This window comes from Zootoca vivipara, chromosome 4, assembly GCF_965207765.1.
Source record: "Zootoca vivipara chromosome 4, rZooViv2.hap1.1, whole genome shotgun sequence".
In the NCBI taxonomy this organism is placed as follows: Eukaryota; Metazoa; Chordata; class Lepidosauria; order Squamata; family Lacertidae; genus Zootoca; species Zootoca vivipara.
Window position 1 is genome coordinate 25435513 of NC_142587.1, and position 25634 is coordinate 25461146.

General features: G+C 44.5%; 2 protein-coding genes across 5 annotated transcripts in view; both read left to right on the plus strand.

The window, feature by feature from the left end:
* The window catches only part of ATP11A (ATPase phospholipid transporting 11A), a 116437-nt gene that overhangs the window by 79058 nt on the left and 11745 nt on the right, over nucleotides 1–25634 (plus strand). For all 4 annotated transcript variants that reach the window (XM_060273372.2, XM_088668588.1, XM_060273373.2 and 1 more), the window contains 8 exons: nucleotides 10207–10458; nucleotides 12755–12929; nucleotides 13887–13989; nucleotides 14636–14781; nucleotides 16470–16529; nucleotides 18145–18272; nucleotides 19523–19658; nucleotides 24988–25053. In XM_060273372.2, the coding sequence (XP_060129355.2) occupies nucleotides 10207–10458; nucleotides 12755–12929; nucleotides 13887–13989; nucleotides 14636–14781; nucleotides 16470–16529; nucleotides 18145–18272; nucleotides 19523–19658; nucleotides 24988–25053 (1066 nt within the window). The remainder of the gene's footprint in view (nucleotides 1–10206; nucleotides 10459–12754; nucleotides 12930–13886; nucleotides 13990–14635; nucleotides 14782–16469; nucleotides 16530–18144; nucleotides 18273–19522; nucleotides 19659–24987; nucleotides 25054–25634) is intronic.
* On the plus strand, nucleotides 1695–5937 carry LOC148685868 (uncharacterized). The gene is made up of 2 exons (XM_088668590.1): nucleotides 1695–2424; nucleotides 4816–5937. The coding sequence occupies exons 1-2, from the start codon at nucleotides 1827–1829 to the stop codon at nucleotides 5787–5789; spliced, it is 1572 nt and encodes a 523-aa protein (XP_088524716.1). The 5' UTR covers nucleotides 1695–1826; the 3' UTR covers nucleotides 5790–5937.

The window sequence follows — 25634 nt, forward strand, 5'->3', positions numbered from 1 at the left end:
CGCCGGAGCGAACAGAAGCACCCTCGTTTTTGGTTCAGGCTTATTTCTTTTTGCAGGGATCTTGGCAGCACCCTTCCTTGTCCTCCCGTTTGTTTGTGTGGTTTTTTCCCTTGTTTGTTGTCCCCTTGTGTATTTTGCCCAGGGTTTTGGAGCCAGCGCAAGAGGGAAGCCAGGAGCGGCAAGCGCGGACGCTACCGCTCATCAGCTGTTCGCCTGGAGCGCTCATCAGCTGTTCCCCTTCGCGGCAGCGGATCGCCGAGAGCGCCCATCAGCTGTTCCCCTTCGCTGACGTCGGAGTTCCTGCAGGGCATCCAGCTTGTGGCTGCATCTACCGTGGAGCCACGCCAGGGTCCCAGCAGCATCGGAAAGCCTCTGCAGCCCACTCGAGCTTCCCTGCGCCGGGCGGGAGCTCGCGCTCCGTTGGTTTCCTCTTCTGCCGCTTTGGGTCGCATCGCAAGCTTGTTTAGAGGCGGCTGCCTTCCGGAAGGTTTTCACCAGCAGGGCTTGGTGTGAGTCTGCTGCTCTTTATTGTTGCCAGCCCATCCTTTCAGCGACCAGGTTTCAACTACCCAGGATCTGCGCAGGCAGGAGCCCCTTTTGGCCAGAAGGCAGGGAGGCTTCTCTGCCTGTTGATTTGGGTTGCAGAGTCGAGGCGGCTGCCTCCTCTCCCCTTTCGTGCGTGCGGCTGTTCATTGGCGTAGACACAGCCGCGGACCCGGGTGAGTGATTTTGATCTCCCTCCCCCTCTTTACTATCCTTTACCCACGTGGGTTGGCGGCCATATCGGTGGGTTCTCCTGCCCCCAAAGGGAGAGGGAGCCATTTTGAGTGTGGGCACGTGAGGCTGCTGCCGGTAGCCATTTTGGGTGGGGGCTCTGTGTTGTGCAAGTTCGGCAGCCACTTTGTGTGTGGCCACGTGCTCCTGCGGTCGCCATTTTGAGAGGTCCTTTCCTTGTGCAAGCCCGGTAGCCATTTTGACTGCTGGCAGTCGCCATTTTGGGTGGGGTCTCTTTGTCTGTTCAATTTCGGCGGCCATTTTAGGTGTGGCCACGTGCTCTGGCAGCCGCCATTTTGAGGGGTCCTTTCTTGGTACAAGCCCGGCAGCCATTTTGAGTGTGGCTCTAGGGTCTCTGGCCTTGGCATCAAGCCTCACGCTAGCCAGTTATGGTACATTGCTTGGCTGTTATCACGATTAATTGATCTGGGTTGCCCCAGCGGTAATTTCCTCACATACTCAAGTTATTGGTTTGCCTTTGTGGGTCTCTTACGTTAGTTTGCTGGCTTCAGGGGAAGGGTTTGTACGCTTATTTCCAGCGCTAATTTAGATCACTGGGTAACCGCGCTTGTCCCTGCTAATTGGGTAGGCCCTGCTAATTGATTTTCTTCAGTAATTGGCCGATTTAAAGTGATTGGCGGGTTAACCGGTCCTTCTCGTGTGGTGGCATCCAGGGCTTACATTTGCTTCCTGGTTTTACCTTGCTGGTCCCTATTGTGAGATTGTACCCTGCTTGCTGAATCAATTAATTAAATAATTAGATAATTAATTGCTTGGGGCCGACCGCGTGTGTTCCTGCGCACGTGCCTTGGTTATATGCAAGTTGATTTATTGGTATATGCAAATCGATTTTAGCTCGAGTTGACTTTAAGAGTGATACTACTAATAATATTAATTAGTCACTACTAATAGCAGTGGGGCTGATCCTTGACAGGATTTAATTGTAGACGTTAGATCTGACTTCCCCTCTGCATTAGGCGATAGTAGAGCAATTTTACAGGAGGTTAGTGGTCTTTTTGATCTTATATCAACAGTCTAAAGTCCTTCCAACCATGGCTTCCAAAGGCAAGCAGGGTTCGGCCAAAAACCTGGCGGCAAAAGTGAACCCTAAGGAGTTCGCCCAGGCTGTTAATGCGCTGCAAACCATTTGCGGCCAGCTGGGCCCTCTGTGCAGCACGCTGGTTCCGCTAGCCGAAAGCTTGCAGGAGGAGTCTCCACCTAATTCGCAAGATTGCGTGGTAGATACCCAGTTCGAGGATCAGGATGGGCCGTCCACTTCCGCATCCTTGTTCTCTACCTCCACTTCGGGTGGGGCTAGCGACAGGGCACCGGAACCGCGGACCCGGTTGCAAAAGGCACGCTCCAACAATCCCAGCCAGCAATCGGTGGCCTCAGGGTCTCCGGCGCCTGGCTCCCTCAGTGGGGTGGCCCAGTCTGTTCCAGGTCAACAGGGGACCCAGCCCGCGGCAGTTACGGTGCACCAAGGGGCGCGGGTGCGTGATTCGACCACGGACGACGAGGCGCCGGGGCGTGCAGCGGGCGGAGACACGGAGTCGCGGGAAGGAGAAGACCGTCGCCAGGGTGGGAAGGCGAGGAAGAAGTCCGAGAAACGTAAGAGGAGCAGAAGGGACGACTCGGACGACGACACAGGTACGTCCTCGGATTCGGAATGCGAAATCCCAATGGAGGATTATTGGGGTGTGGGGGAAGACCAGATGGGCTTTCCTCTCTGGGTGCACAAAAGGAGGGCCAGCACCCATCGCAAATCTTTTAGGGGAACACTGGAGTGGCGGGATGGGGCGTTAGTCCCCGACGAAAAGTACGCCACAAATTCGGACACAGATATCCTTTTGGGGTCTCACCTGTCAGACAAGAAAAGAGAGAAAATTCTAAATGGGGATTATATTGATGTATTCACCATTCTTCCCCTGACTCAAATGATGGGAAAAGGGGAAAGGCGTCGTGATTACAGGGGTCGGCGTTATAGAACGCCTAGGGCCGACCGCACTTTTGAAAATTGGTTAGAGGGCATACACATTTGGGCGGCCGTGATCTCCGCGGCATACCCAAAGCGGGCGGTGCACCTATTTGCATACATGGCCGACGTTAGGTTGGCTCACAAGATGGCGGGGGAGACGGCAGCTCTGAACTACGATGAAGACTTCCGCAGGAATGCTTCAAAAAATCCAAAAACGCGTTGGGACCAACGGCACCAACACTACTGGAGTAACCATGTAGTGCCGTACGTTGAGAAAAAACAAACTGACCCCCCGAAAACAGGCAGGTTCGAGCCCAAGAAAGACCCGCGGCGCAGGGTTTGTTGGGAGTTCAATAAGGGCCTCTGCCAAAGGCCTAACTGCAAATACACTCACGAATGTGAGAAGTGCCTTGGTCAACACCCGGGGGTATCCTGCTTCAAGGGGAAGCAGTCCTTTCGGGGGGCCAAGGGCAATTCCCACCAGGGCCCCAGATACCCCCCCGGTGCCGCCCACGGAGCAACCTCAGGACAGAATAGATTCTAACTATTCTCTTGCCTTGGCCTACTCCCCTGTAAAACTGACCCCCTTAAAAATATTGCTAGCCCTATACCCTAACAGGTCTGCTGCAGTGTACCTTGAAGAAGGGTTCTCTACAGGTTTTCGCATCCCCGTTCAGACCCCACCTTCCACAACTGACCCACCAAATCAGAAGTCGGTTAGGGAGCGCCCCGACATAGCCATCAGGAAAATAAATAAGGAACTATCGGCAGGGCGGGTTGCGGGCCCATTTTTAACCCCACCGATAGCCGACCTTCACATTTCCCCGCTAGGCATAGTTCCAAAAAAGGCCCCAGGTGAATTTAGGTTAATCCATAATCTTTCCCACCCGAGGGGTAGCTCAGTTAATGACGGGATCCCGCAGGAGCTTTGTACGGTAAAGTACGCCTCCTTTGACCACGCCGTGAAGTTGGTTCGCCAGTTTGGCAAGGGGGCCATGATGGCGAAGTGCGATATTGAATCGGCCTTCCGCCTCCTTCCTGTACACCCCCACGACTACAAATGGTTGGGTTTTAGGTTCGGGGGCGCTTATTTCATCGACAAAGCTATGCCCATGGGATGTTCCGTTGCATGTTCGGCCTTTGAAGCATTTAGCACATTCCTGGATTGGGCCCTGCGCGCTAGGACTGGTTTGTCAGGTGTCACGCATTACCTGGACGACTTCCTTTTCGTGGGCGGAGCTCACACTGGTGACTGTGCAGGCCTCATGGAGGCCTTTGCTTCCCTTACAAGAGAACTGGGAGTGCCGCTAGCAGCCGATAAAACCGAAGGACCCGTTTCTCGATTGACGTACTTAGGTATTGAATTAGATACGGTAGCGCAAACCTCGCGCTTACCGGCAGAAAAACTTGCAGCTCTCAAGGAGTTAATTAGACAGCTCATTCCCCGCAAGAAGGTCACGTTAAGACAAATCCAATCACTGCTAGGGCATCTCAACTTCGCTTGTAGAGTAATCACACCTGGGCGCCCCTTTTGCCTAAGGGTCGCCAGGCTCACTGTGGGGCTAACCCGACCTTTCCATAGGGCACGTCTGCCAAAAGGGGTCAAAGCGGACCTTGTGACCTGGCTGACCTTCCTAGAACACTATAATGGCATATCTTTATGGCAGGATAACATTACTCTACATTCAGACTTTCAGATCCATTCAGACGCATCAGGTGCATTGGGTTTTGGAGTATATTTCAAAGGGAGATGGTGTGCTGAACCGTGGCCTCCCAGCTGGAAAAACACTGATATTACTCGGGATCTAACATTTTTAGAATTCTTTCCCATAGTGGTAGCAGTGCATCTTTGGTCGGACGACTTCAGGAACCGGAGAGTCTGCTTCAACACGGACAATCAAGCAGTAGTCAGTGTACTTACCAGGCAATCGTCGCGCTCGGGAAGGGTGTCAGCCCTCCTACGTCATTTTGTGCTGCGTAGTCTCGAGTTAAATATGCACTTCTCAGCCAAATTCGTGCCGGGGCAGAATAATAATATTGCAGATGCTTTGTCTCGTTTCCAGATGGACCGCTTCCGCTCATTAGCACCAGATGCGCAGCAGTGTCCAGAGAGGTTCCCGGAACAGCTATGGAACCTTGGGAACGAGAAATCCTAAAGGGAGTATTTGCTTCCGTGGCCCCCGCTACCCTTAGCTCCTATAAGCGGGCATGGGCGGACTTCCTTGCCTTCCGGCATAAGGGCGCTGGTGTGCGCCTTGAAGGGCCACCAACCCCTGAGGAGGTTATGCAATACGTGGTGCACCTCAGAGGGCTGGGTCGCGCCGCCAAGACGCTGGGCATCCACACTGCAGCTATCACCTTTTTCTCAAAATCTCTCTATCTCACTGACCCCTGCGATAACTTCCATTTGCGCAGAGCAATGGAGGGCTGGCGTAGGCTGCAGCCTCCCGTGGCTGATTCCAGGCGGCCCATCACTTTCGACATGCTTACTCAAATCCATAAGCAATTGAGAACCCTTTGTTGGTCCAAATTTGAAGCGCGGCTGTTTTCGGCAGCTTTTTCGTTGGCTTACTTCGGGGCCCTTAGGGTTGGCGAGGTGGTGTGTGAGGACCACCCTGACGGTATCACCCGGGGTATATTATTACAGGATCTATCACTGTCCGACTCCCTAGCTCTAGTTCACGTTCGCCAGTCAAAGACGGACCAGAGGGGGAAAGGCGCTACCATTCGCCTCCCGGCAACAGGCGCTGCAGGTCCTTGTCCAGTGAAGGACACCAGACGTTATCTTCACCTTCGACCGCCGGGACCCGGTCCATTACTCATTCACCATGATGGTGCTAGGCTTACCCGTCAGCAATTTACCAGAGTACTTCGCAAAGCCATTGCTTCTTGCGGGTACAACCCCACGGAATTTTCTGCTCACTCCTTTAGAATAGGCGCTGCTACTTCTGCCATGCACCTAGGTCTGTCATCGGAAAGGATTCAGGAGATGGGGAGGTGGAAGTCGAACGCTTACAAAAGGTACATTCGCACGTAGGTCGGTTCTGGTAGCAGTGCTGACCCCGGCCTTTTTCACCTCTATTTTTCAGGTTACCATTTCATCCGGGTTTGGATAGCAGGGCACAGTATAGTGCATTGGGCCCAGAGAAGGGCAATCGAAGTTGGTCTGGGAAGCGGGCTCGGCCTCCCAGGAAATGTTGAGGTGTCGTGGATATCCAGAAGGGGCATGCCGTGGAGCGAGTTGCTACCGATTATCCAAGCCCGGGCTGCTTCACTTGGCCCCCCAGATTTTCTTATCGTGCAGCTCGGTGAAAACGACCTAGCTTACCGCAATGCGGTCGATCTGCGGTTACATATATGCAAGGATTTTGATGTTATGATGGACAGTTTTCCGGGGATGATGATACTGTGGTCCTCCTTGCTGGAGAGGCGCTGTTGGCGTGATGGACGTTGCCCAAAAGCCTTGAACAATTCCAGGAGGCTTTTGAACTCATTCGTGGCCCGCAGAGTGTTATCATTGAATGGCCGGGTTATACAGCACCCCACTTTGAAACGAAGCGAAGCAGCCCTTTATCGTGACGATGGCGTGCACCTTTCTCCTATCGGGAATGACATCTGGCTACAGAACGTGATTGCTGGCATAAGAAATGTCCTGTATGAGGTAGATCTTAATTAGGTGAATAAGAGAGTAGGGTCACACTCCCTCGGTAAACGATTAATTAATGATTTATATCTGATAATAAATTAGCTGAGTGCTAAACTATAAATTAGGGTTACAAATTAGGGTTTCGCTAAATTGATTGTTTTGGTTTATAACATGTGAGCGGATTGGCGGCGAGCCTGGGGGGGCTCGAGTGGCGGTTAGGCGTTGGAAATTTGCATAACAATAAGATGGAGGAGGGGCAGATTGCGTCATCGCCTGCCCAAATATGGAGAAGTAATTCCGTTAAAGGATTCCGGGGGCGAGGCTTGGTCCAGAGCCGGGAGTCGCCAGGGCCGTAAGGCACGCCCCGTACGGTGGCCACAGGAGGAGTTCCGGTTGATCTGCATCGCCGGGTTCCTTCTGGTGGTTAACTTCTCACGGACTTCAACACACGGGTTGGAGTCGGATTTAGTCTGGTAGGTTCCAACGCCTAAGCCAATTCCGCTCAACATGCATAAATTAATAAAGTTGTGGCCTGAACCACCCAATTTAACCCTTAAATTCTGTGTCACGAGTCAATTATTTCACTGATCGGAGGGACTTGCTACACAAAGCCACTTCCGTGCTTTTGCCGGAGGTGGAGTTGTGGGCAGCCCGACGAGCCCATTGCGTGGGGGCTGCAGTTTCAGCCCCCACGCAATGGAAGCCTCCAACTGCGTCATCCGCGCCCCTGTCCAATAGGGACGAGGGGGCGGGGCCGCAGCGCTTAAATCCTCCCGCGTTGCCGGAACTCAGTCTCTTTGTCCAAGTTCGCCGGAGCGAACAGAAGCACCCGCCCACCCGCCCCTTAAAAAGAGAATAGGGGGCGCTGCTGCGGACCTGGTCGGTTGCCTGGTTAGTCAGTGGACCGGGTAGGACTTTTCCCATACTGGGCTAGCCATGATGGGTTTTTCGCCTACCTCGTAGCATGTCGTCACAACTTAGGCTAGGCGGTTAGGCGTTGGAAATTTGCATAACAATAAGATGGAGGAGGGGCAGATTGCGTCATCGCCTGCCCAAATATGGAGAAGTAATTCCGTTAAAGGATTCCGGGGGCGAGGCTTGGTCCAGAGCCGGGAGTCGCCAGGGCCGTAAGGCACGCCCCGTACGGTGGCCACAGGAGGAGTTCCGGTTGATCTGCATCGCCGGGTTCCTTCTGGTGGTTAACTTCTCACGGACTTCAACACACGGGTTGGAGTCGGATTTAGTCTGGTAGGTTCCAACGCCTAAGCCAATTCCGCTCAACATGCATAAATTAATAAAGTTGTGGCCTGAACCACCCAATTTAACCCTTAAATTCTGTGTCACGAGTCAATTATTTCACTGATCGGAGGGACTTGCTACACAACAACCTACTCCCAATTCAATAAAAATGAAAGCAGGAAAATAAAAGACTATCCCATGAAAACTGGGCAAGACTTCCCACTCCTACATTGCATCAAAATATTCCCACTTTCACCATGTGTATTTGCTCAATAAAAATACCAGGGATCAGATGTTATTACATACTGTAAAAGAAACAAGGTGAAATATACTTGGAGTCACGTAGTGATTTCATGCTATTCATTGCAGCTTGTAAAACAGTGAGTGAAATCCGCCCCCCCAGACCTCAGGCTTTATATACATTATTTACACAATGGGTTCCGTCTGATTGGCTGATTCTGCATCCCTCCTGGAGCCTGATTGGGCTGCTACTGCAGGCCAATCAGTGATTGCATTCTAGAATCCTACCGGCCTAATAGGCTGATTAACTACCTCCTGGGGTCTGATTGTTTGCTCCTGCAGGCCAATCAGGTTGTTGCATTCTGGGATCCTACCTGCCTATTGTTCTAGGATCCAAGCTCCGTTCATAACACAAGGATGCGGTGAAAATAAGTAGCCCCACTGCCTCTCTGGCATTTAACCTTCACCGGGAAGGGTGGTCATTAAAGTCTGTTTCCATTGCTTTCCCGAGACCACACAAACTTTGGCTGAGCTTCCTAAAAATACTTGTAATGTGCACTCAGTTTCTGAGTCAAACTGTGTCCACCCATCACTATTGCTGCCTGCTGCTTGGGGTAAGACCTCTCCTCCTTCCAGAGGGGAGGAGTTGTGGGCGGAGCCAGCTTCCCGTGCTTGCAGGGGGCGTGCTCAGCCCCCTGCATCAGCCCCCTGGCCAATAGAGCTTGCTGGGGGCGGAGTCTGGGAAAGGACAGACAAGGCTACAAAAGGATGAATATGAACAAGTGCAGTTGTTGTGTTTGCTCAGGTTTTGTGGATCAGCCCTTACTTAGTACGTAGTTCCTTTTAATTCTTTCAGCACTCTTTTGCTGTAGTCAAGCTAAACTCAGCCTAATGTGAATAGAAGCATGTTGTTCAACCTGGAATATATAGATTTAGCTTGCTTTCTATCTCTGTCTCTTCCTCACTCCCCTTTTCTTAGACTGGTCCTAATTTTTATATTTCTGGAGCCACCAGGTTGCATATTTGAACCCGGGAATATACTGACTAGCTGAAAACTGCAACAAGAAATGGGTTCTTTCTTACCAATTACCTTGCTATCAGTGCAGCTAGAAGTGTAGAATAAAAATATTATTTATGTTCATGTGTGGGGTTCAGGAAACACCCATGAATCCTTTTCAGTGGACGAGACATCCAATTTTTATTATTTGCCTACCTAAGCCTTGTATATTTTTTATTATTTTACTGCCAAAGCAGCTGAAAAACAAGTTTTTCTGTTTTTGTTAAGTTACTACAGAGACCAAATTAAAGCCAGTATGACATAGACAGTGTTAGTATCTGCTGGTTTGAATCCTATAAGATATTAAGGTTCTAACAAAATTTTTAATTCATCTTCAAGCTGCACAAAATGAGGCTGAGTTGTGAGCAATTCAAAGGCTTGCTGCATCTTGCCAGTTTAACTAAAAATGGCATAAATTGCTGTGAAGCATGATTATATGTACAGTGGTACCTCGGTTTATGAACACAGTTGGTTCCGGAAGTCTGTTCATAAACTGAAGCGTTCATAAACTGAAGCGAACTTTCCCATTGAAAGTAATGGAAAGTGGATTAATCTGTTCCGGATGGTCCACGGCAGGCATCCCCAAACTGCGGCCCTCCAGATGTTTTGGCCTACAACTCCCATGATCCCTAGCTAACAGGACCAGTAGTCGGGGAAGATGGGAATTGTAGTTCAAAACATCTGGAGGGCCGAAGTTTGGGGATGCCTGGTCCATGGAGTACTTAAACTGAAGCGTTCATAAACTGAAGCAAACTTTCCCATTGAAAGTAATGGAAAGTGGATTAATCCGTTCCAGACAGGTCCGCGGAGTACTCAACCTGAAGCGTACTTAACCCGAAGCATGGGTGTAATTGGTTCCGGAAGTCTGTTCATAAACTGAAGTGTTCATAAACTGAAGTGAACTTTCCCATTGAAAGTAATGGAAAGTGAATTAATCCGTTCCAGATGGGTCTGTGGCGTTCATAAACCGAAAATTCGTAAATCGAGGTGTTCATAAACCGAGGTTCCACTGTACTTTAAAACAAACAGGTGAAGGGCACTAATACGGTACACTGTAGCTCCCCTGGACTGCAACATCTGAACCCTTTAAATCAACAGAGAGAAAACTATTGAGTAAATAAATAAATAAAATATTGCATGGCAGCAAAGGCTTCTTAAGTACAAACCCCTTTTTACCGTCATGTTTTCCAATATGATAGAAACCTTTTAGCAACTTCCCTAAATTTTTAATTTAAAGTTTGTCAATAATTATTTATGATTGGTGTCTCCAAGATTACAGGAAAAAGCTGCTGATACAATCGAATCCCTGCAAAAAGCTGGCATTAAGGTTTGGGTTCTGACAGGAGACAAAATGGAGACTGCCGCAGCTGCTTGCTACGCCTGCAAACTGTTCAGAAGAAGTACTCAAATACTTGAGTTAACTACCAAGAAAATAGAGGAGCAGAGCTTGCATGATGTGTTGTTTGATTTAAGCAAGACTGTCCTAAGGCACAGCGGCAGTTTAACAAGGGACACCTTCTCAGGGTATGTATAAAGTACAAATTCAACCAAAAACAAAATTTTCATCCTTTTTTTTGGCATTGGTTCAGTGGCAGAATCGGAAACAGCTTTTTAAAAAACATATATAGACATACCATATTTTTCCGTCTATAAGACACCCCCGTGTATAAGACACCCCCAAATTTTGGACATTATTTTTAGGGGCGAAACCTAGTCTTATACATGGAAAAATATGGTATGTATAGTGTCACAGGGGATGCGTTGCGACTACTCTAGAGTAACGACTCTCCAGACCTTTGCCTTTTCATTCTTTTATTAAGTGCTGGTTATTTACAGTGCTAGAGCTATACAGGACACATGCTCTCAGTCGGATCCAGAACCCTGGAATGGCGCATTTCGCGTCTTCTTCCAACATAAGAGTCTGGGCACCCCAAATCTCCTCCCTCGCTTCCTCCTGCGTAATTCCGGAACCGGAGGGAAAAAGGGTCTCCTTTCCATGTTTTCCTTCTCCCCCTCTTCCCCCTCTCTCTCTTCCTCTCCCTCGTGCAGCAGAGGCTCTGCTATCCTGCCAGAGCCCCGTCTCCTCTCTCCTCCTTCCTCACTGGACTCTTCCCCCTCCCCGCTGGCACCGCTGCTGGTGGAGGAACTGCTCCTCAGGATGGGGGGGCTCTCTGTACTCTTTCCCCCTCACATATAGGTACACAATCATTAGCTACCTAATCATTATTGTATGTGATAAAAACAGATGAAATCAACAAAATTAAAAAGCCGATTCTAAATTATATAACTATATAGGCTTTTAGAAGGCATCTATATGTCTGTATATCTATCTATCTATCATCTATCTCAGTGTTTCTCAACCTTTTTTGTTCCGTGAAAAAAATCACGAGGCACACCACCATTAAAAAAGTTAACTCTGTGCCGCCCTATATTGACTATAATTATGACTGTAAGAAACACTTGCCAATTGCTGTGTTGGTTGCAATCTCCTGTAATAAGGCTTCACAAGCCGTCCGGCGGGTCAGTGCTGTGTATTGGCGGCCGCCAGGCTCGTTTGCACTGAGCTTTGGGAAAGAGGAGGAGAAATATTGCTTTCCGGCGGGTCACACCAGCACGTCGCGGCACACCAGCCAGCATCTCACGGCACACTAGTGTGCCGCGGAACAGCGGTTGAGAAACGCTGATCTATCTATCATCTATCTATCTATCTATCTATCTATCTATCTATCTATCTATCTATCAATCATCATCTCTATATCTATCATCTATCTATCTATCTATCTATCTATCTATCTATCTATCTATCTATCTATCATCTATCTATAATGTAGGGACCTTCCTAATGTTTATAGACAGGGATTTCCAAAACATGGGTGCTGCCATTCTGAAAGATCAACTCCTAACAGAAATGGAGCAAAACATGATCCATGTTGCCGGCTAGAAGGTCAGAAATCCTGGCCACTGGGTCACAGCTAACTCTAGTGCTCATCTTGGTCCCATTGGAGTCCTTGCCTCCCCCCCCCCAAATACATTTTAAAATGGCATTGGATGTCAGTCAGCCATAGGCCTGGTTGAAGAATGTTTTTGCCTGACACCAAAGTTGCTAGCCAACCTCCCTGGGGAAGAACAGTCCTCAAACGGGGGACCACTGCAGGAAAGGCCCTCATGTTGCCACCCTCCGGACCTCACATGGAGGGGGCAGACAAAAAAAGGCCCCAGAGGATGCTCTTGGGGTCTGGGTAGGTTCATAATAGATAGAGGCAGCAGATTGCCCCACAAAATGTTAAAATAGCTTGGCTTTATCCTGTGCAACAAAATTGGATATTGAGGGAAGAGATTTCTTGTGAGAGTATCCTAGTGGGTAGAGGGAACAGAAACCTAGTGGTGAGGTTTCTACTCTCCACAGTGGTAATTGGAGGCAAAAACAAGATTGCTGTATCAAGTTAGTTACTTCAAATGGCAAGAAATCTAAAGGACGGTATTCAACTAAATTATCCTGTCAGCGCAAGGAATGGGACTTTCTCCCCTCTCCTCCCCGCATGCCTCCCTCCTCTGTCCCCAAATCTTCTCCGGAGGGTTGGGCTAACAGAGAGAAGAGAATTAGGATGCACAAGGGGGGAGAAAAAAGAAAGAATGTTCCATTGCACACTGATAAATCCTTGAGCTGAAGGAACCGTAGCCTTAGCCCTATGTTACATGCAACCCAAAATACCTTGAGTGTGCTGTATTTCAGCATGTCTTTTGAAGCGACTGCTGTATAAAACACAGTTGGTTAAACTGCAAAACCAGCATTAATTCGTGTATTTTTGTCACTCAATAGGCTTTCAGCTGAAATGCAAGATTATGGTTTAATTATTGATGGAGCAGCATTATCATTAATAATGAAACCACGGGAAGATGGGAGCTCTGGTAACTATAGAGAGATCTTCCTTGAAATCTGTAGGAACTGCAGCGCAGTTCTATGCTGCCGCATGGCTCCTTTGCAAAAAGCACAGGTTTGTGTTTCACGTCTTCAAATTACATGACAAATGTATATTTATATAAATATTGAAAGTCTCCGTGTAATGTGTTGTGTTAAATACCCACCTTCCAGTGATTGATAATGGAAGCAAAAAATGAAAAACAAGGAGAAATGAGTGAAAGAATTTCTGAAAGAAAGCAATTAGTTAATGGTACATTAAAATGGCATCCTGCTGTGCCTCTGATTTATGTATGTTTCAAGCAGATTTCAGGGATTGACATGCTACTGGGAAAGGAGCTTATTTAACTAAGGAAAAGTGCTGTATTTTCAGCTGATGCTACATTGTGAGACTACACATTAACCTCATATGGAAAGCTGTTATTTCCTAAACACAAAAACACAAGGAAATAGAAATATGAATAGGTGTGTGTTGGAAATTCTTTTGATTAGGCTTTATCAGTAGATAATTGGAATAACACTGGACAAAGATATAAGGATGACAGAAAGAAAACAACTAGGCCCATCTTGGGGCCTGTTCAGCCGTTACTTTCCTGGATAAAAGTGAAATCTGCCCCTTCCTCTTGCTGTGGAAAAGAAGTATTAAGTGAACTGGGTTATGTTGCCGAACGAAGTATTTCCCTGACTGCCTAATCTGCTATCAGAAAGAATAGAGATTTTCTGCCAAGTAGCTGTGGAGATAATCTGTTCAAATAAACATCATACAGTTATATCTTTGGTTGTTATTTTCTCTCCATGGTAAAGGAAGGGGAATTATGAGTTTCCTTAGAAAGTAATGTGTGAACAGGCCCAAATGCCGGCCTGTCTGTTTCACTACTGCCTGGAAAATAGAAGATTCCGTGAAGTGAAGGTCCTTTCTTCTTACTTGGTTCAGTTTCCACCACCACCGAAATATCTAGCAAGTGGAACATTGAGCATAATGTTGCAGTTTAGAAATACGTATGTAATATTTGCACCTTTTTTTCCCTTCCAGATTGTAAAATTAATTAAATGGTCAAAGGAGCATCCAATCACGTTAGCAATTGGTGATGGAGCAAATGATGTCAGTATGATCCTAGAAGCACATGTTGGCATTGGTAAGTGGATTGTTATGGTCAAGTTTAAAGTCGTCGTCATCATCATCATCATGATGTAATAATATTGAGTCACCTGTTATGGTCCGAGTACTTTGTCTGTATCATTGCCTGTGTATCACTGCCAACAAACTACAGTGGTACCTCTACTTACGAATTTAATGCGTTCCGAACACACATTCGTAAGTAGAAAAAAATTGTAAGTCGAATCCCATAGGAATGCATTGGAGAAAAAATTCGTAAGTCAAAGCAACCCTATCTAAAAATTCGTAAGTAGAAAAAATCCTATCTAAACTACATCCAAGATGGCGGACGAAGCTCCATTCGTAAGTAGAAACATTCTTAAGTAGAGTTATTCGTAAGTAGAGGTACCACTGTACTGTGGAGGAGTACGTATTTTTCCCATCAGTAGCTAAGTCTCCATTTGACAGTTGGGTGGAAGATACTTTGTGAGCAGCAGAAACTTCCTAAATACTGTGTTAGGGGCAAATGATGCTTCTTCACTATATGCTGATGGAGAGAGAAGATACTGGCTTGTTCTGAACCTGCTAACCATAGTTTCCCAGTCCAAATGAAATCTAATGATAAGTGTCACCAGATCAGTTTCACTACATCGTTTCACTTTTTGCCATTTTGTTTTTCCTTCCAGGCCTTATTGGGAAAGAAGGCCGCCAAGCTGCAAGAAACAGCGACTATGCAATACCCAAATTTAAACATTTGAAAAAAATGTTGCTTGTTCATGGGCATTTTTATTATGTCAGGATATCTGAACTTGTGCAATACTTCTTTTATAAGGTATATTGGGGCTTTTGTATTATGGTTGTTAACAGTTTAGACAGAGGCAGATTATTTTGAAGCTTGTTGTCTTGGATACCACTGTGTGACCATCATCCTTCCAGACCTCCATTCTTCCAGTTTAACTTTAGATTCCTCCTACTCTGCTTCCTAGATATGGGGAAAACCTGCATTCATAAAACCACTTACTTCCAGAATGTCCAGTAATGTAGTAAGTAAAATAGCAAGTGGTTTCATGGCTGCAAACATGAATCAGCTTCTAATTTCAGTTGACCAAGCTGAATGGAAGAATGATGGTTTGTTTTTATGTTTACACTGATAGTCGGATCATATTAGTGATAACTTTCGCCAGTATATGCTTACAACAACAGTCTCTTGTGTTGTAAATCTAAAATGTCAACCTCGGGTGTTTTATAACAACAGATCAGCACATTAGGCATATGTATTTTGTTTCCTTCGGGAAGTAGCTCATCTCAGCACTACAGTTATCCAAATCCTGTTTATTTTACCTTTTTGTCACTTTGACATACGAATTGATGCACCAATTCACTGGTAAAATAAGATAGCCAAATTCACCAAGGACATCTATTATAGGGCATAATAAGTATTGCAAAGACATAGAAATGTGGACCAATGTGAAGGATTTATTTCTGCCATGGGAACATGTTTACGTTCCACTTCTAGCACAGTGTTGAATTCAAACCATTCAAACTAGCCTAAACTCTGCAGCAATGCACTGCTCTCAAAACACTGAGGATTAGCGCAACATTCGTCTTTAATCTGATGAGTAAACTCAAATGTAGCAATAAAACTTATAAACTATTGAAATCTCTTAGTCCGAAGCTTATACTCTACTACGCAGGAAAGAAAGAGCGGGGAGTAGCAGTATGTGTATGTCTTCCTGGTTCCGAGCCAGGTTATTTGTGTATCCGTGTCTCCATGTTTCCTCCATTGTACCATTAATATGTACAAGTGTAGAAAGACAGCTACACGGCATTTCAGGAATTCATGCCATTGCAGCGTCACTTATTGGACCCAAAGTAATCTTAGGGCTCAGCCTAGAAAGCATGAATCTGAGCAGTTTTCCCTTTTCCCTGCCACTTTCCTCTGGAAAACCTGGAGAAACCCGATTGATATTTGCTGTGAATCAGCGGTAAAGATTCGGCAGGGCAAGGGCAAGTCTGGATGAGCTCTCAGTGACTGCAATTCCTTTCTTCAACCATCCAGAACTGCTTCTGCCTCCTCTTCCTGAGGACCGCATTGTTTGCCTTCTTTTTTGTGCTTGCTTCCATATCGCCAACAGCCATTTCTGTGACTGTTGTCCAAGTCCTCCTTGCCTTCCTTTTGCAGACTGTACTTTAGGTTGCTCAGACGTTACCTTTTGACACGTATTTACCTATAACTTTTTTGCTCTTATCTCTATTTCCAGGGTGTGGGCAAGAATGCACAGACAAAAACCAAAGCATCAATATATTTTAATTGGTTGCCACTTTTTAAAAACAGCTTTTCTACACTGCCATAATTATCAATGTAGTACTGAAGGAGTTGCCCTTTTATGGAGTTTTGTTTTTTCAAAAGCTAAATTCTGTGTTCAGTTGAACTTAAATATGTGTTTGAATTTGTGTAGCTGCCAGTTCGTTTTTATACTATGATAATGTCATGCAACATATCTTGCTTTTGTCTTCCAGAATGTCTGTTTCATTTTCCCTCAGTTTTTATACCAGTTCTTCTGTGGGTTTTCACAGCAGGTATCTCAGAAAACTTTTTCCCCTTTATCATTAAACCAAGTTAATATTTTGAAACATGTTCTTTATTGATCCAGTAGAACTTTAAATGTATCTTGATCAATTGATCTTGCTTTGCATGATGTTGAATGAAAAAGCCAGCTATTCACAGTATAGCATTTTCTGGTTTATCAGAAGCACAGATAATACGAGATTTGCTCCCTGAAGTGTACAGATTTTAAGTAGAACCCACAGTTGCAGTTAGCTTACAATTCAGTATAAAAACACACACACGGCTGTGAGTAAGTGGCATGACCCTAAAATCTTTAAAATTCATTGCCCTTGTGAGTAAGGTTATAAGCAGTGTTAGCTTAAAAAGCACCTGAGATGAGATCCATAACGACTCATCGTGTGATGTTTGACTTATAACAATTTCATGTTTTGAGGTTATCAAGTAACAAGATGTATTTGTTGAACCTGTGAACTTGCCCTCAAGAGCTGACTTCATCCAGCCAAAGCTAACCTAAGCACTTTCACATCCTGTGGGATTCAATGGAAGAGGGAAGCAGGTTCTTAAAATTTCCCATTGGGAAATCAGTGTGGAACTAAGAACACTTACTGTTGGTTGGATTGTGTCCTTCTGGACTGTACAATGTGCAGCAGCAGAGGAAGCCACTCGGGCCCCTAGGGTGGCATGCCCAGGTGCGGGGCGCACCCCAGGGCCTCCGGAGTCTGCCTAACTCCTCCCACTCAGCCGCCCTACACCTGGGGGGAAGACAGCGGGCGGACAGTTTGGGCAGCGCAGAGCCTGTGCGCATCCAAGCCACCGCGTCTCTCCCACGGTGAGGACCGGCATTTCGCCATCCGCTCAGTGGTGATACCCGGGCCGGACTGCACCCACCACGCCCCCTCCCTCTGCCCCTGGCAATGTGACCAGTGTCCTTTGCACAAAATTTGCTAATTAGATGTTTTACCCCTGGGCATGCTGTTCTCCTTGAGTTGCTACATCAGAGTTTCCCAAAATTGGGTCTCCAGCAGTGCCAGACTATCAAATAGGCAGAGTAGGCACTGGCCTAGGTGACCAATGCCTTTTAGGGGCCCTGCAACAACGGATCAAAATAATATTGATTTGATATTGAAAGATCAAATAAAAAATGTATTAGGAGATAATTTGCGATGCTCCGCCCCCCAAGATTTCAGCTGCCTAGGGGCCTCCACGGGGTTTGATCCAGCACTGGTCTCCAGTTTTTTCTGGACTACAATTCCCTTCTTGAGAGCTAGGGATGATGGGAGTTCTATCCCATTTTTACATATGTTTACATGTCTATTTGTATATATTTTAAAATTTTACATATGGATGTTTTATGGTGGCCTATATTTGTAATGCCTAATAAAGGTTTGGCAAAGTAAGCAGTAAATATTCCAGAAACAGCTGGACACCAAAATTTAGGAAACCCAGTGTTTACGTGTGCAGTCATAGTGAATTTGGATAGCTGGGAAATACATACAGGACGGCGGACATGGCATTAAATAGGGTTACTTGGTTATTTCTGTACTTTAAATCTTTACTGTTAGAGTACCATGAAATTAAATTATAGCCGGTTAATATAATCTGTTTTTTTCCTCCCTCCATCTGCAGCCTTTATATGATACTGCGTATCTTACCCTGTACAATATCAGCTTCACTTCACTTCCTATCCTGCTGTATAGTCTCATGGAGCAACACGTCAGTTCAGATACACTCAAGAGAGACCCTACACTGTACAGGTTAGAGTTCATAACATTCTTTGAATAGACAGCGGTGACCAGTTAGTGCCACTCTGCTCAACTTCCCTCTTGAGCGCCTCGGGAAACAATGAGATGCTGAAGTAGGTCCAGGGATGGGGAACCTTTTGGATTCTAAAGACTGCATTATCAGTCAGGCAAAAGACGCTGTGGGGCGGGGGGGGGGGCACTGAAGGGTGCGGCCTGGGGAGACTCCAGAGGGTCAGTGAGAAATACCTTGAACAGGGCTTTTGCAGTGGGATGCTTTGTAACCAGGAGCATTTTCTTTGGTCTTTTAAGAAACAAGGGGAATGTACCATGTGGTTTCAGTGAAAAATTATCTCGGATAGTAAAATAAACGTACCAACACCAAAATAACGTTAATACGTGTGAGCAGATTCACACTTTGGTTTTTTTGTGACAAAGTTCATGAAGCGATTTTTTTTTTAAAAAAATTGCTGACGCCAACACCACTGGATGCAGTAAGTAAGTTGTGTTCTGCAGGTAACCAAGAAAGGCAGCAAGGATTCGGTACCTGCATCTGTTCAACGATCGCAATGGCAACACCTTCCTACATTTCCTCATTAAGGGGTTAACTGTGTGAATCTGCTTTAAATGTCCTGTGGGAAAGCATTTCGACAAAGGGACTTTTAAGGGAAGTTGCCAACTTGTGTGTATGCAAAAATTGCAAGTTAGTAGTTAATGTGTCGGATTAGGACCAGGAACACCTGGGTTCAAAAAACTGTTCAGCCACAAGGCTTACTAGGCTATCTAGGGCCTATATCACTATATCTCAGCCTAACTTTCCTCACAGGGTTGAACCCAACAAGATCACTAATGAGTAAATGACCTCAGTAACAAAACTGTTACGTGTCTCCTCAGGTTCAATGCTAAATGTAAAAGTAGTGCGTTTAAAAAAGGCAACAGCCTGAAGCTTATTTCAGTTTACAAAGACCAGCCTCTTGAAACGAAAGCAAATCTTCTGGAGACCTCTAGTGTTGTGTTTTATTATTTAAAACAGGGTCAACATTCGTGACAATATTGATTCTTCCCATCTAAAAGGACTTGGGATTATAACTGAAGAGCTTTATGGTACACTTAAGTATTGGACATCCGTTTAGGAATGCAGAGAGATGCTTTATTGACAGGTCACCTTTAAACACTATAACATTCCTGTCACTTAAGAAAACATTGTGCAATTTCACATTTCTCTATTTTAACATGTCAAAATTAATAACTTTGTCGTTATTCAGGGACGTTGCCAAGAATGCTCACCTACGCTGGCGTGCATTCATTTACTGGACATTCTTGGGAGTATTTGATGCTGTCATTTTTTTCTTTGGTGCCTATTTCCTGTTTGACAGCTCAACTGTGACCAGCAATGGACAGGTGAGTATCTAGTTTGATTAAAGCTGCTCTGCTAACATCAAGAAATGATGTGCCAATAATCTTAAGTGTTGCTTATGCCTTTCCCCCCTTTCACTAAGTACGATCCAGTCTTTCATAACCTACTGGTAGCTCCCATTAAAATGGTTATTTAGAAACAGGAAAGGTTTGTGGTTCTTATGGGGTGTTTGACAGGGAACGGTAAAATCTAATTCTGAATGTCAAGAAGCTGTAGTAAGTTGCTATGGTACCATTAAGGAGAAAAAGTTTCTTTTATGAACCATTATATTATCAATGTGGTTCATTTTGCCATTGATGCATATTTTATATTTTGGAATTGCTTGATTTATTCATAACTTCCATTTTAAGAAATGTGCATTCAGATATCATAGTAATAAACATCATGGTTAATTTGAAAAGAAAATATACATCCATTCAAAGCATTTCTATTTGTATTTGTTAAGTGACGTTAGATATAATTTTAAGGTCCTTCTGCTTTTTATTTGCATGTTGACATTTATGTGGTCTATTTGTGTCTTGCTTTTTTTCCTTTTTTGCTACTTGCTTCTCTTCCTATCCTCAGCTAATGACAGCCAACACTCACATGGTAAGACTACTGTGGTTTTGTCATGATGTGTGCTTTCCTTTTTCCCTATCCAACTTTAGTACAGATCAGACATTTCTGTTAAAAAAACAAAGTTTAAAATTTCTGTTTATTCCCTTCCTCCTGTGCTGAAATAATAAAAAAGCAGCTTTTAATTTGCATTTTAAAAGTAAAGAACCTTACAGGTTTTTAATATATACATATCTTGCTTTTTATAAGTATGTACCTGCTTTTCTAGTTACTTTATCTTTCTGCGCAGCTAATTCTTTATGTTTATTTAATTTTACACAAATTAACATTAATAGATTTCTGGATGGGCTTTTTAAAAGTTTGGTGTTCAGAAATAAACAAACAAATGTACTGTTTATCTGAAGTCAGCTTCGGAAAATAAATCATGGGAATGAGGTAGGTAGCAAGAAGAATATCAAAGAAGAGGAGAGGCGATGGGAAGGCAGATATCTGAGACTTATTCCAGCTCATTCGAACTTGTACAAATTAGGGTAGACATGATTTAGTGCAGGGGTGGTGAACTGGCAGCCTGTGGACCAATTCTGGCCCATGGGATGTCCCATGCAGCTTTTAGGTGGTGGGAAACAGCCTTTTATTGGAGTCAATAGGGGGTGAGTTTGCAGCTGAGGGAGGGGTTTACTATCCCCTCTCCACACCCTACAAAACACAGCTCCTTCTACTGCAATTAGGCTTGAAAACAGGCTCCCATTGGTTGGGGAAAGACCACAGCACAGTGATACAGTAGAGCAGGCATGTCAAACCTGCGGCCCTCCAGAAGTTTTGGCCTACAACTCCATGATCCCTAGCTAGCAGGACCAGTGGTTGGGGAAGATGGGAATTGTAGTCCAAAACATCTGGAGGGCCGCAGGTTTGACATGCCTGCAGTAGAGCATCTACACATTTCATAGAAAGTCCAACCTCTGGCATCTCCAGGTAGGGATGGCAATGTCTCCTCTAATCTTTCTTTTTTTCCAGGCTACCCCATCTCCTCTTAGCTTCCTAGCGAGATGGGCTAACTTCCATATGCACCTGAAATAGCTCTCTGTTTTTGTTTACCTGGATGTAAAGGCAGGAAGGCCAAAGACATAACCTTAGTTTGCTACATAGTCATTTCAGAATATATTCTTCATTGCATATATTTTTTCCAATTGCCATGGGCACAGATTGTTACAGCTGCAGAATCATCCTCATGCTACAAGCTCTCGTGAGGCAGGATGATGCTACATTATAAATAATTGGCAACCACAGGGGAGCTTAGTTTGTTTGTGGTGATGCAAGAAAAAGCAGCTCATGTTTGCATATTCTTACGGATGCTTTCCTATTTAAATAATTATAAAAGGGTTATCAGCTAATATGCTTCTTTTTAGGAAACTTAGGAATACAGAATATTTTCTCATAGTAGCACACCTAGGCTACAAAAGGAGTGGGGTCAGAAATAAATTCAAGACCCATCAGTATTCTTACATTTCAAAGCCTAAAGAAGTTTTCAGCTGACGGCTGATAGTTTCAGGTGGCTGTGGTTCCTAATATTACAATAAAAGGCAAATAACAAAGGAATTGTCATATTTAAATTGTTATTTTTTTCAAGTTTAGTACATGTCCACTAAATATGTTAACTAGAAAGTCAAATTTTAATATTTTTCTACAGTTATAATGGATAGTACTATATTAACTTACAACAGTTTGGAGCCCTAACTTATAAGTACACATAATGTGATGGAACAATTTACAATGGTTAATTAAATAACTGAACAGTTTGTTTACAAGATTCAGGATCATCTTTATACTTCTCCCATCAACACTTAATAATATGACTTTTCAACAGTGAAGGTCATGGAAAGAAGTAATAAGCTTCAATTTCTAGGCAGTCGGTTAATTTTTATGTCAATCAATATGAATTACATATAATTCATTTTCCTAAATGGAGTGAATGGCAACTAGCTGGCGAATATCTGTTGTGGAACAATTTATCCCAAATGTGTAGAACTTTCAGCCATCAAAAATATTGTTACAGACTATAAAAAGACTGGACTCTCCCTACCAAGGTAGGGAGAGTCCAGTTCTTACTGATTTTCTGTTCTTCCAACTATCTTGGATATTCTGGGTTTAACAAGTGGATTGGCACAATCTGGTGGCATTTCTCTTTACCTGTGTGTCTTCCATGTAGCCAGCTAAAGTGCTCAGGTCTTTTCTCAATCAAAGGGAGGACAGGGTTGTCAGGAAATACTTTGGATATAATTGCGTTTGGCTATGGCTATGCACTTCAGGATATTACAAGTAGGTCCTACTGATAATAATGCACTGTCATTGTTACTGGGTATTGTTGTTGTTTTTAACTTAAGTAAATAAAAGAAAACACGGCACAGTACATTAGCACATCTCAAGTTTTCAAAGCGCCTTCTATATGTTACAGCAACACTTTAAGGCTGGACAGTATGATTGTCCCTGTGTTACAAATCTAGTTGCCACTTTTTTGTGTTATTTTTTGAAGTTAGCATCAGGGGTACACCCTGGCCTAGTTGTCCTGGAATGTTCTATAGCAGGCATCAAGTTATCTTGATCAGATAGTAGTTGTTGTTGTTTAGTCATTTAGTCATGTCCGACTCTTCGTGACCCCATGGCCCAGAGCATGCCAGGCACTCCTGTCTTCCATTGCCTCCCGCAGTTTGGTCAAACTCATGTTGGTAGCTTCAAGAACACTGTCCAACCATCTCGTCCTCTGTTGCCCCTTCTCCTTGTGCCCTCAATCTTTCCCAACATCAGGGTCTTTTCCAGGGAGTCTTCTCTTCTCATGAGGTGGCCAAAGTATTGGAGCCTCAGCTTCAGGATCTGTCCTTCCAGTGAGCACTCAGGGCTGATTTCCTTCAGAATGGATAGGTTTGATCTTCTTGCAGTCCATGGGACTCCCAAGAGTCTCCTCCAGCACCATAATTCAAAAGCATCAATTCTTCGGCGATCAGCCTTCTTTATGGTCCAGCACTCACTTCCATAGTAGTTCTCTGTAAAAGTGGGAAAGGGGAAGGGAAGATTAGCTGGTGTGATGGAGTCTGATTTTGTTAGTCCTGTTTTCATGGCTTTTTACAAAACTGGAATGTCTCATAGTTTTATAGTCAAGAAGGATGTATAGCCACAAAATAGCATTTATCTTGTCCCTAGCATTAAAACACCTACGCAAAGAAATACTGTGTTTTTGTTTGTTTTTATTATAACACTTTTACCTTGTGAGATCTGTGTTATCTGTAAATTTAGTTTCCTCTAATATAGAAATCAGACTAATTTTATTTTTATTCATTACACAAAACACCAGGCATGATTTTGTGGCTTATATTAACTTTTAAAATGTTAACTCTTGTCACTATCAGCCACCAACCTCTTGATAACACCATGAAAACTAGAAGTAACTGAACTTAAATGATTGCCTTTTGTTTAGCAGAATGCTTTGGCTTATTCAGTAAACAGAAATTTCCTGAGATTTCATTCTGCACCCTTGCCCATTTGTCAGTTTCTAATTCTTTCCACTTTTTTATGCTAATAGTACTATGAAAATTTTCTAGAGAAGGCAAGGTTGTGGAAAATCAAATGTGAAAACTCAGCTAGCACAAGACGCCCAGTTACTCCCATTTTTTAACTTCTCACTACATCCTAGAGCAGGCACCCCCAACCTTTGGCCCTCCAGATGTTTTGGAGTACGATTCCCATCATTCCTGACTACTGGTCCTGTTAGCTAGGGATCATGGGAGTTGTAGGCCAAAACATCTGGAGGGCCGCAGGTTGGGGGTGCCTGTCCTAGAGGGAACCCGCGTCCCTCAGGTAGAGTAGAAGGAGCTCTTGCATGAGTGTCATTCCACTTGTGGTTTCTGGACCCAAATCTGTGGTTGAACAAAAGATGTGTTGGAATTGGCAGCCCATGAAATTGTATGAAAAGAGTTAGCCACAGGTGTATAAGACTGCCGTCTAAACTTTTCCCCACTTTTTTTATTTGTTTGTTAAAAGTATTTTTATTGAATTTTATCCATACAACCCAGATAACAAAAGACAACCTCACGAGACAAGCACATCACGAATATACAATAAAAATGTCCATTGCTCCCCTTTGCTTTTATAGCAGAATGATTGTTCTCTTCATCTCATTTTTTTTAAAAAAAAGTCTGTAGTTTTTAAGATGCTATCAGCAAGAGATCTAGTGGAGAGCAAATGGTACGAGTATTCTGAAAGTGATAAAGGTGCAAGGGAGAATATATTAGTGGCACATTCACTATGCTTATGTTTCTTGCTATTTTGGGAAAAAAAATGGGATCTCTAGTCTAGCAAACATGTTGCAGTGTGGAGTGCTCCTCTGCAGATTTCCCCCTTACATTCCTCTTCTATGTGGTTTTCTGTCCCCTCCCCCCCAGTCAATCAGCATTCTGTATCCACTAAGTATACCCAGTACCCATCATCCCCTCCACCCAATGTTAGGATTCTGCCTCCCCCCCCCCATTTTTTTATGTCTACGAACCTCAGAGTTTCTGTGAGCCTATGACTCCCTCTGCCTTGTGCATAGATGAGGCCATTTTGGCTACATGAAAATCTCCCCTTGAATAATTGGGTTAATTCCCAGGAAAGTTTTAAATGTGTACACTTCCACATTTTTCGTGCATTACACAATACTAAATGAAACTTGCTATAATAGACTGTATAACCTGAAACTTCTTTTTCTTGTGAATGTTTTCCTTATAGATGTTTGGAAACTGGACCTTTGGGACACTGGTATTCACTGTGCTGGTATTCACTGTTACCTTGAAGGTATGATCTCCTACATGTGTGTTGAAACCAATCTGGAACCACTTCCTGAAGCACGTTCCAATATGGAGGAAGGCTAAAAAGTTTGGGACTTCCTCATTCAGAAAAAAAGACGGAGGTTTATAAGCTTATGGATTATATGGAAAACTGAATAGAGAAAGGTTCTTTTCCCTTCCTTCTCTTATAATAGCGGAATTTGAAAATATCCAGTGAAATATATTGTCAGTCAATTCAGGATAAAAACAAATATGGGTGAATGAATGGGAAAAGCACATCAAAACAAAAATGTTTTCAGAGAGTACAAGTGGTGGTTGCTTGTCATGCTGTGACAGAAATGCTGTTCCATAGAACAGGGGCAGGCACACAGAAAGCCCTGCTCTGCACTACCGTGGAGCAGGCTTCTGATATTTTAGAGACTTGAAAAAGAAACTCTCCTGCTGAATGCAGTGACATAGCGAGGAAATAAGGATTAAGGTGGTCTCTCAAGTACAGTGGTACCTCAAGTTACGAACTTAATTTGTTCCGGAGCTCCGTTCTTAACCTGAAACTGTTCTCATCCTGAGGTAAAGTTCTTAACCCGAGGT

Excerpts from the sequence above, each read along its gene's own strand:
- LOC148685868 (XM_088668590.1), top strand. The coding sequence starts at position 1,827 with ATGGCTTCCAAAGGCAAGCAGGGTTCGGCCAAAAACCTGGCGGCAAAA. Across the intron at positions 2,425-4,815 it reads CGACTCGGACGACGACACAG|ATGGACCGCTTCCGCTCATT; the intron begins GTACGTCCTCGG and ends TCTCGTTTCCAG.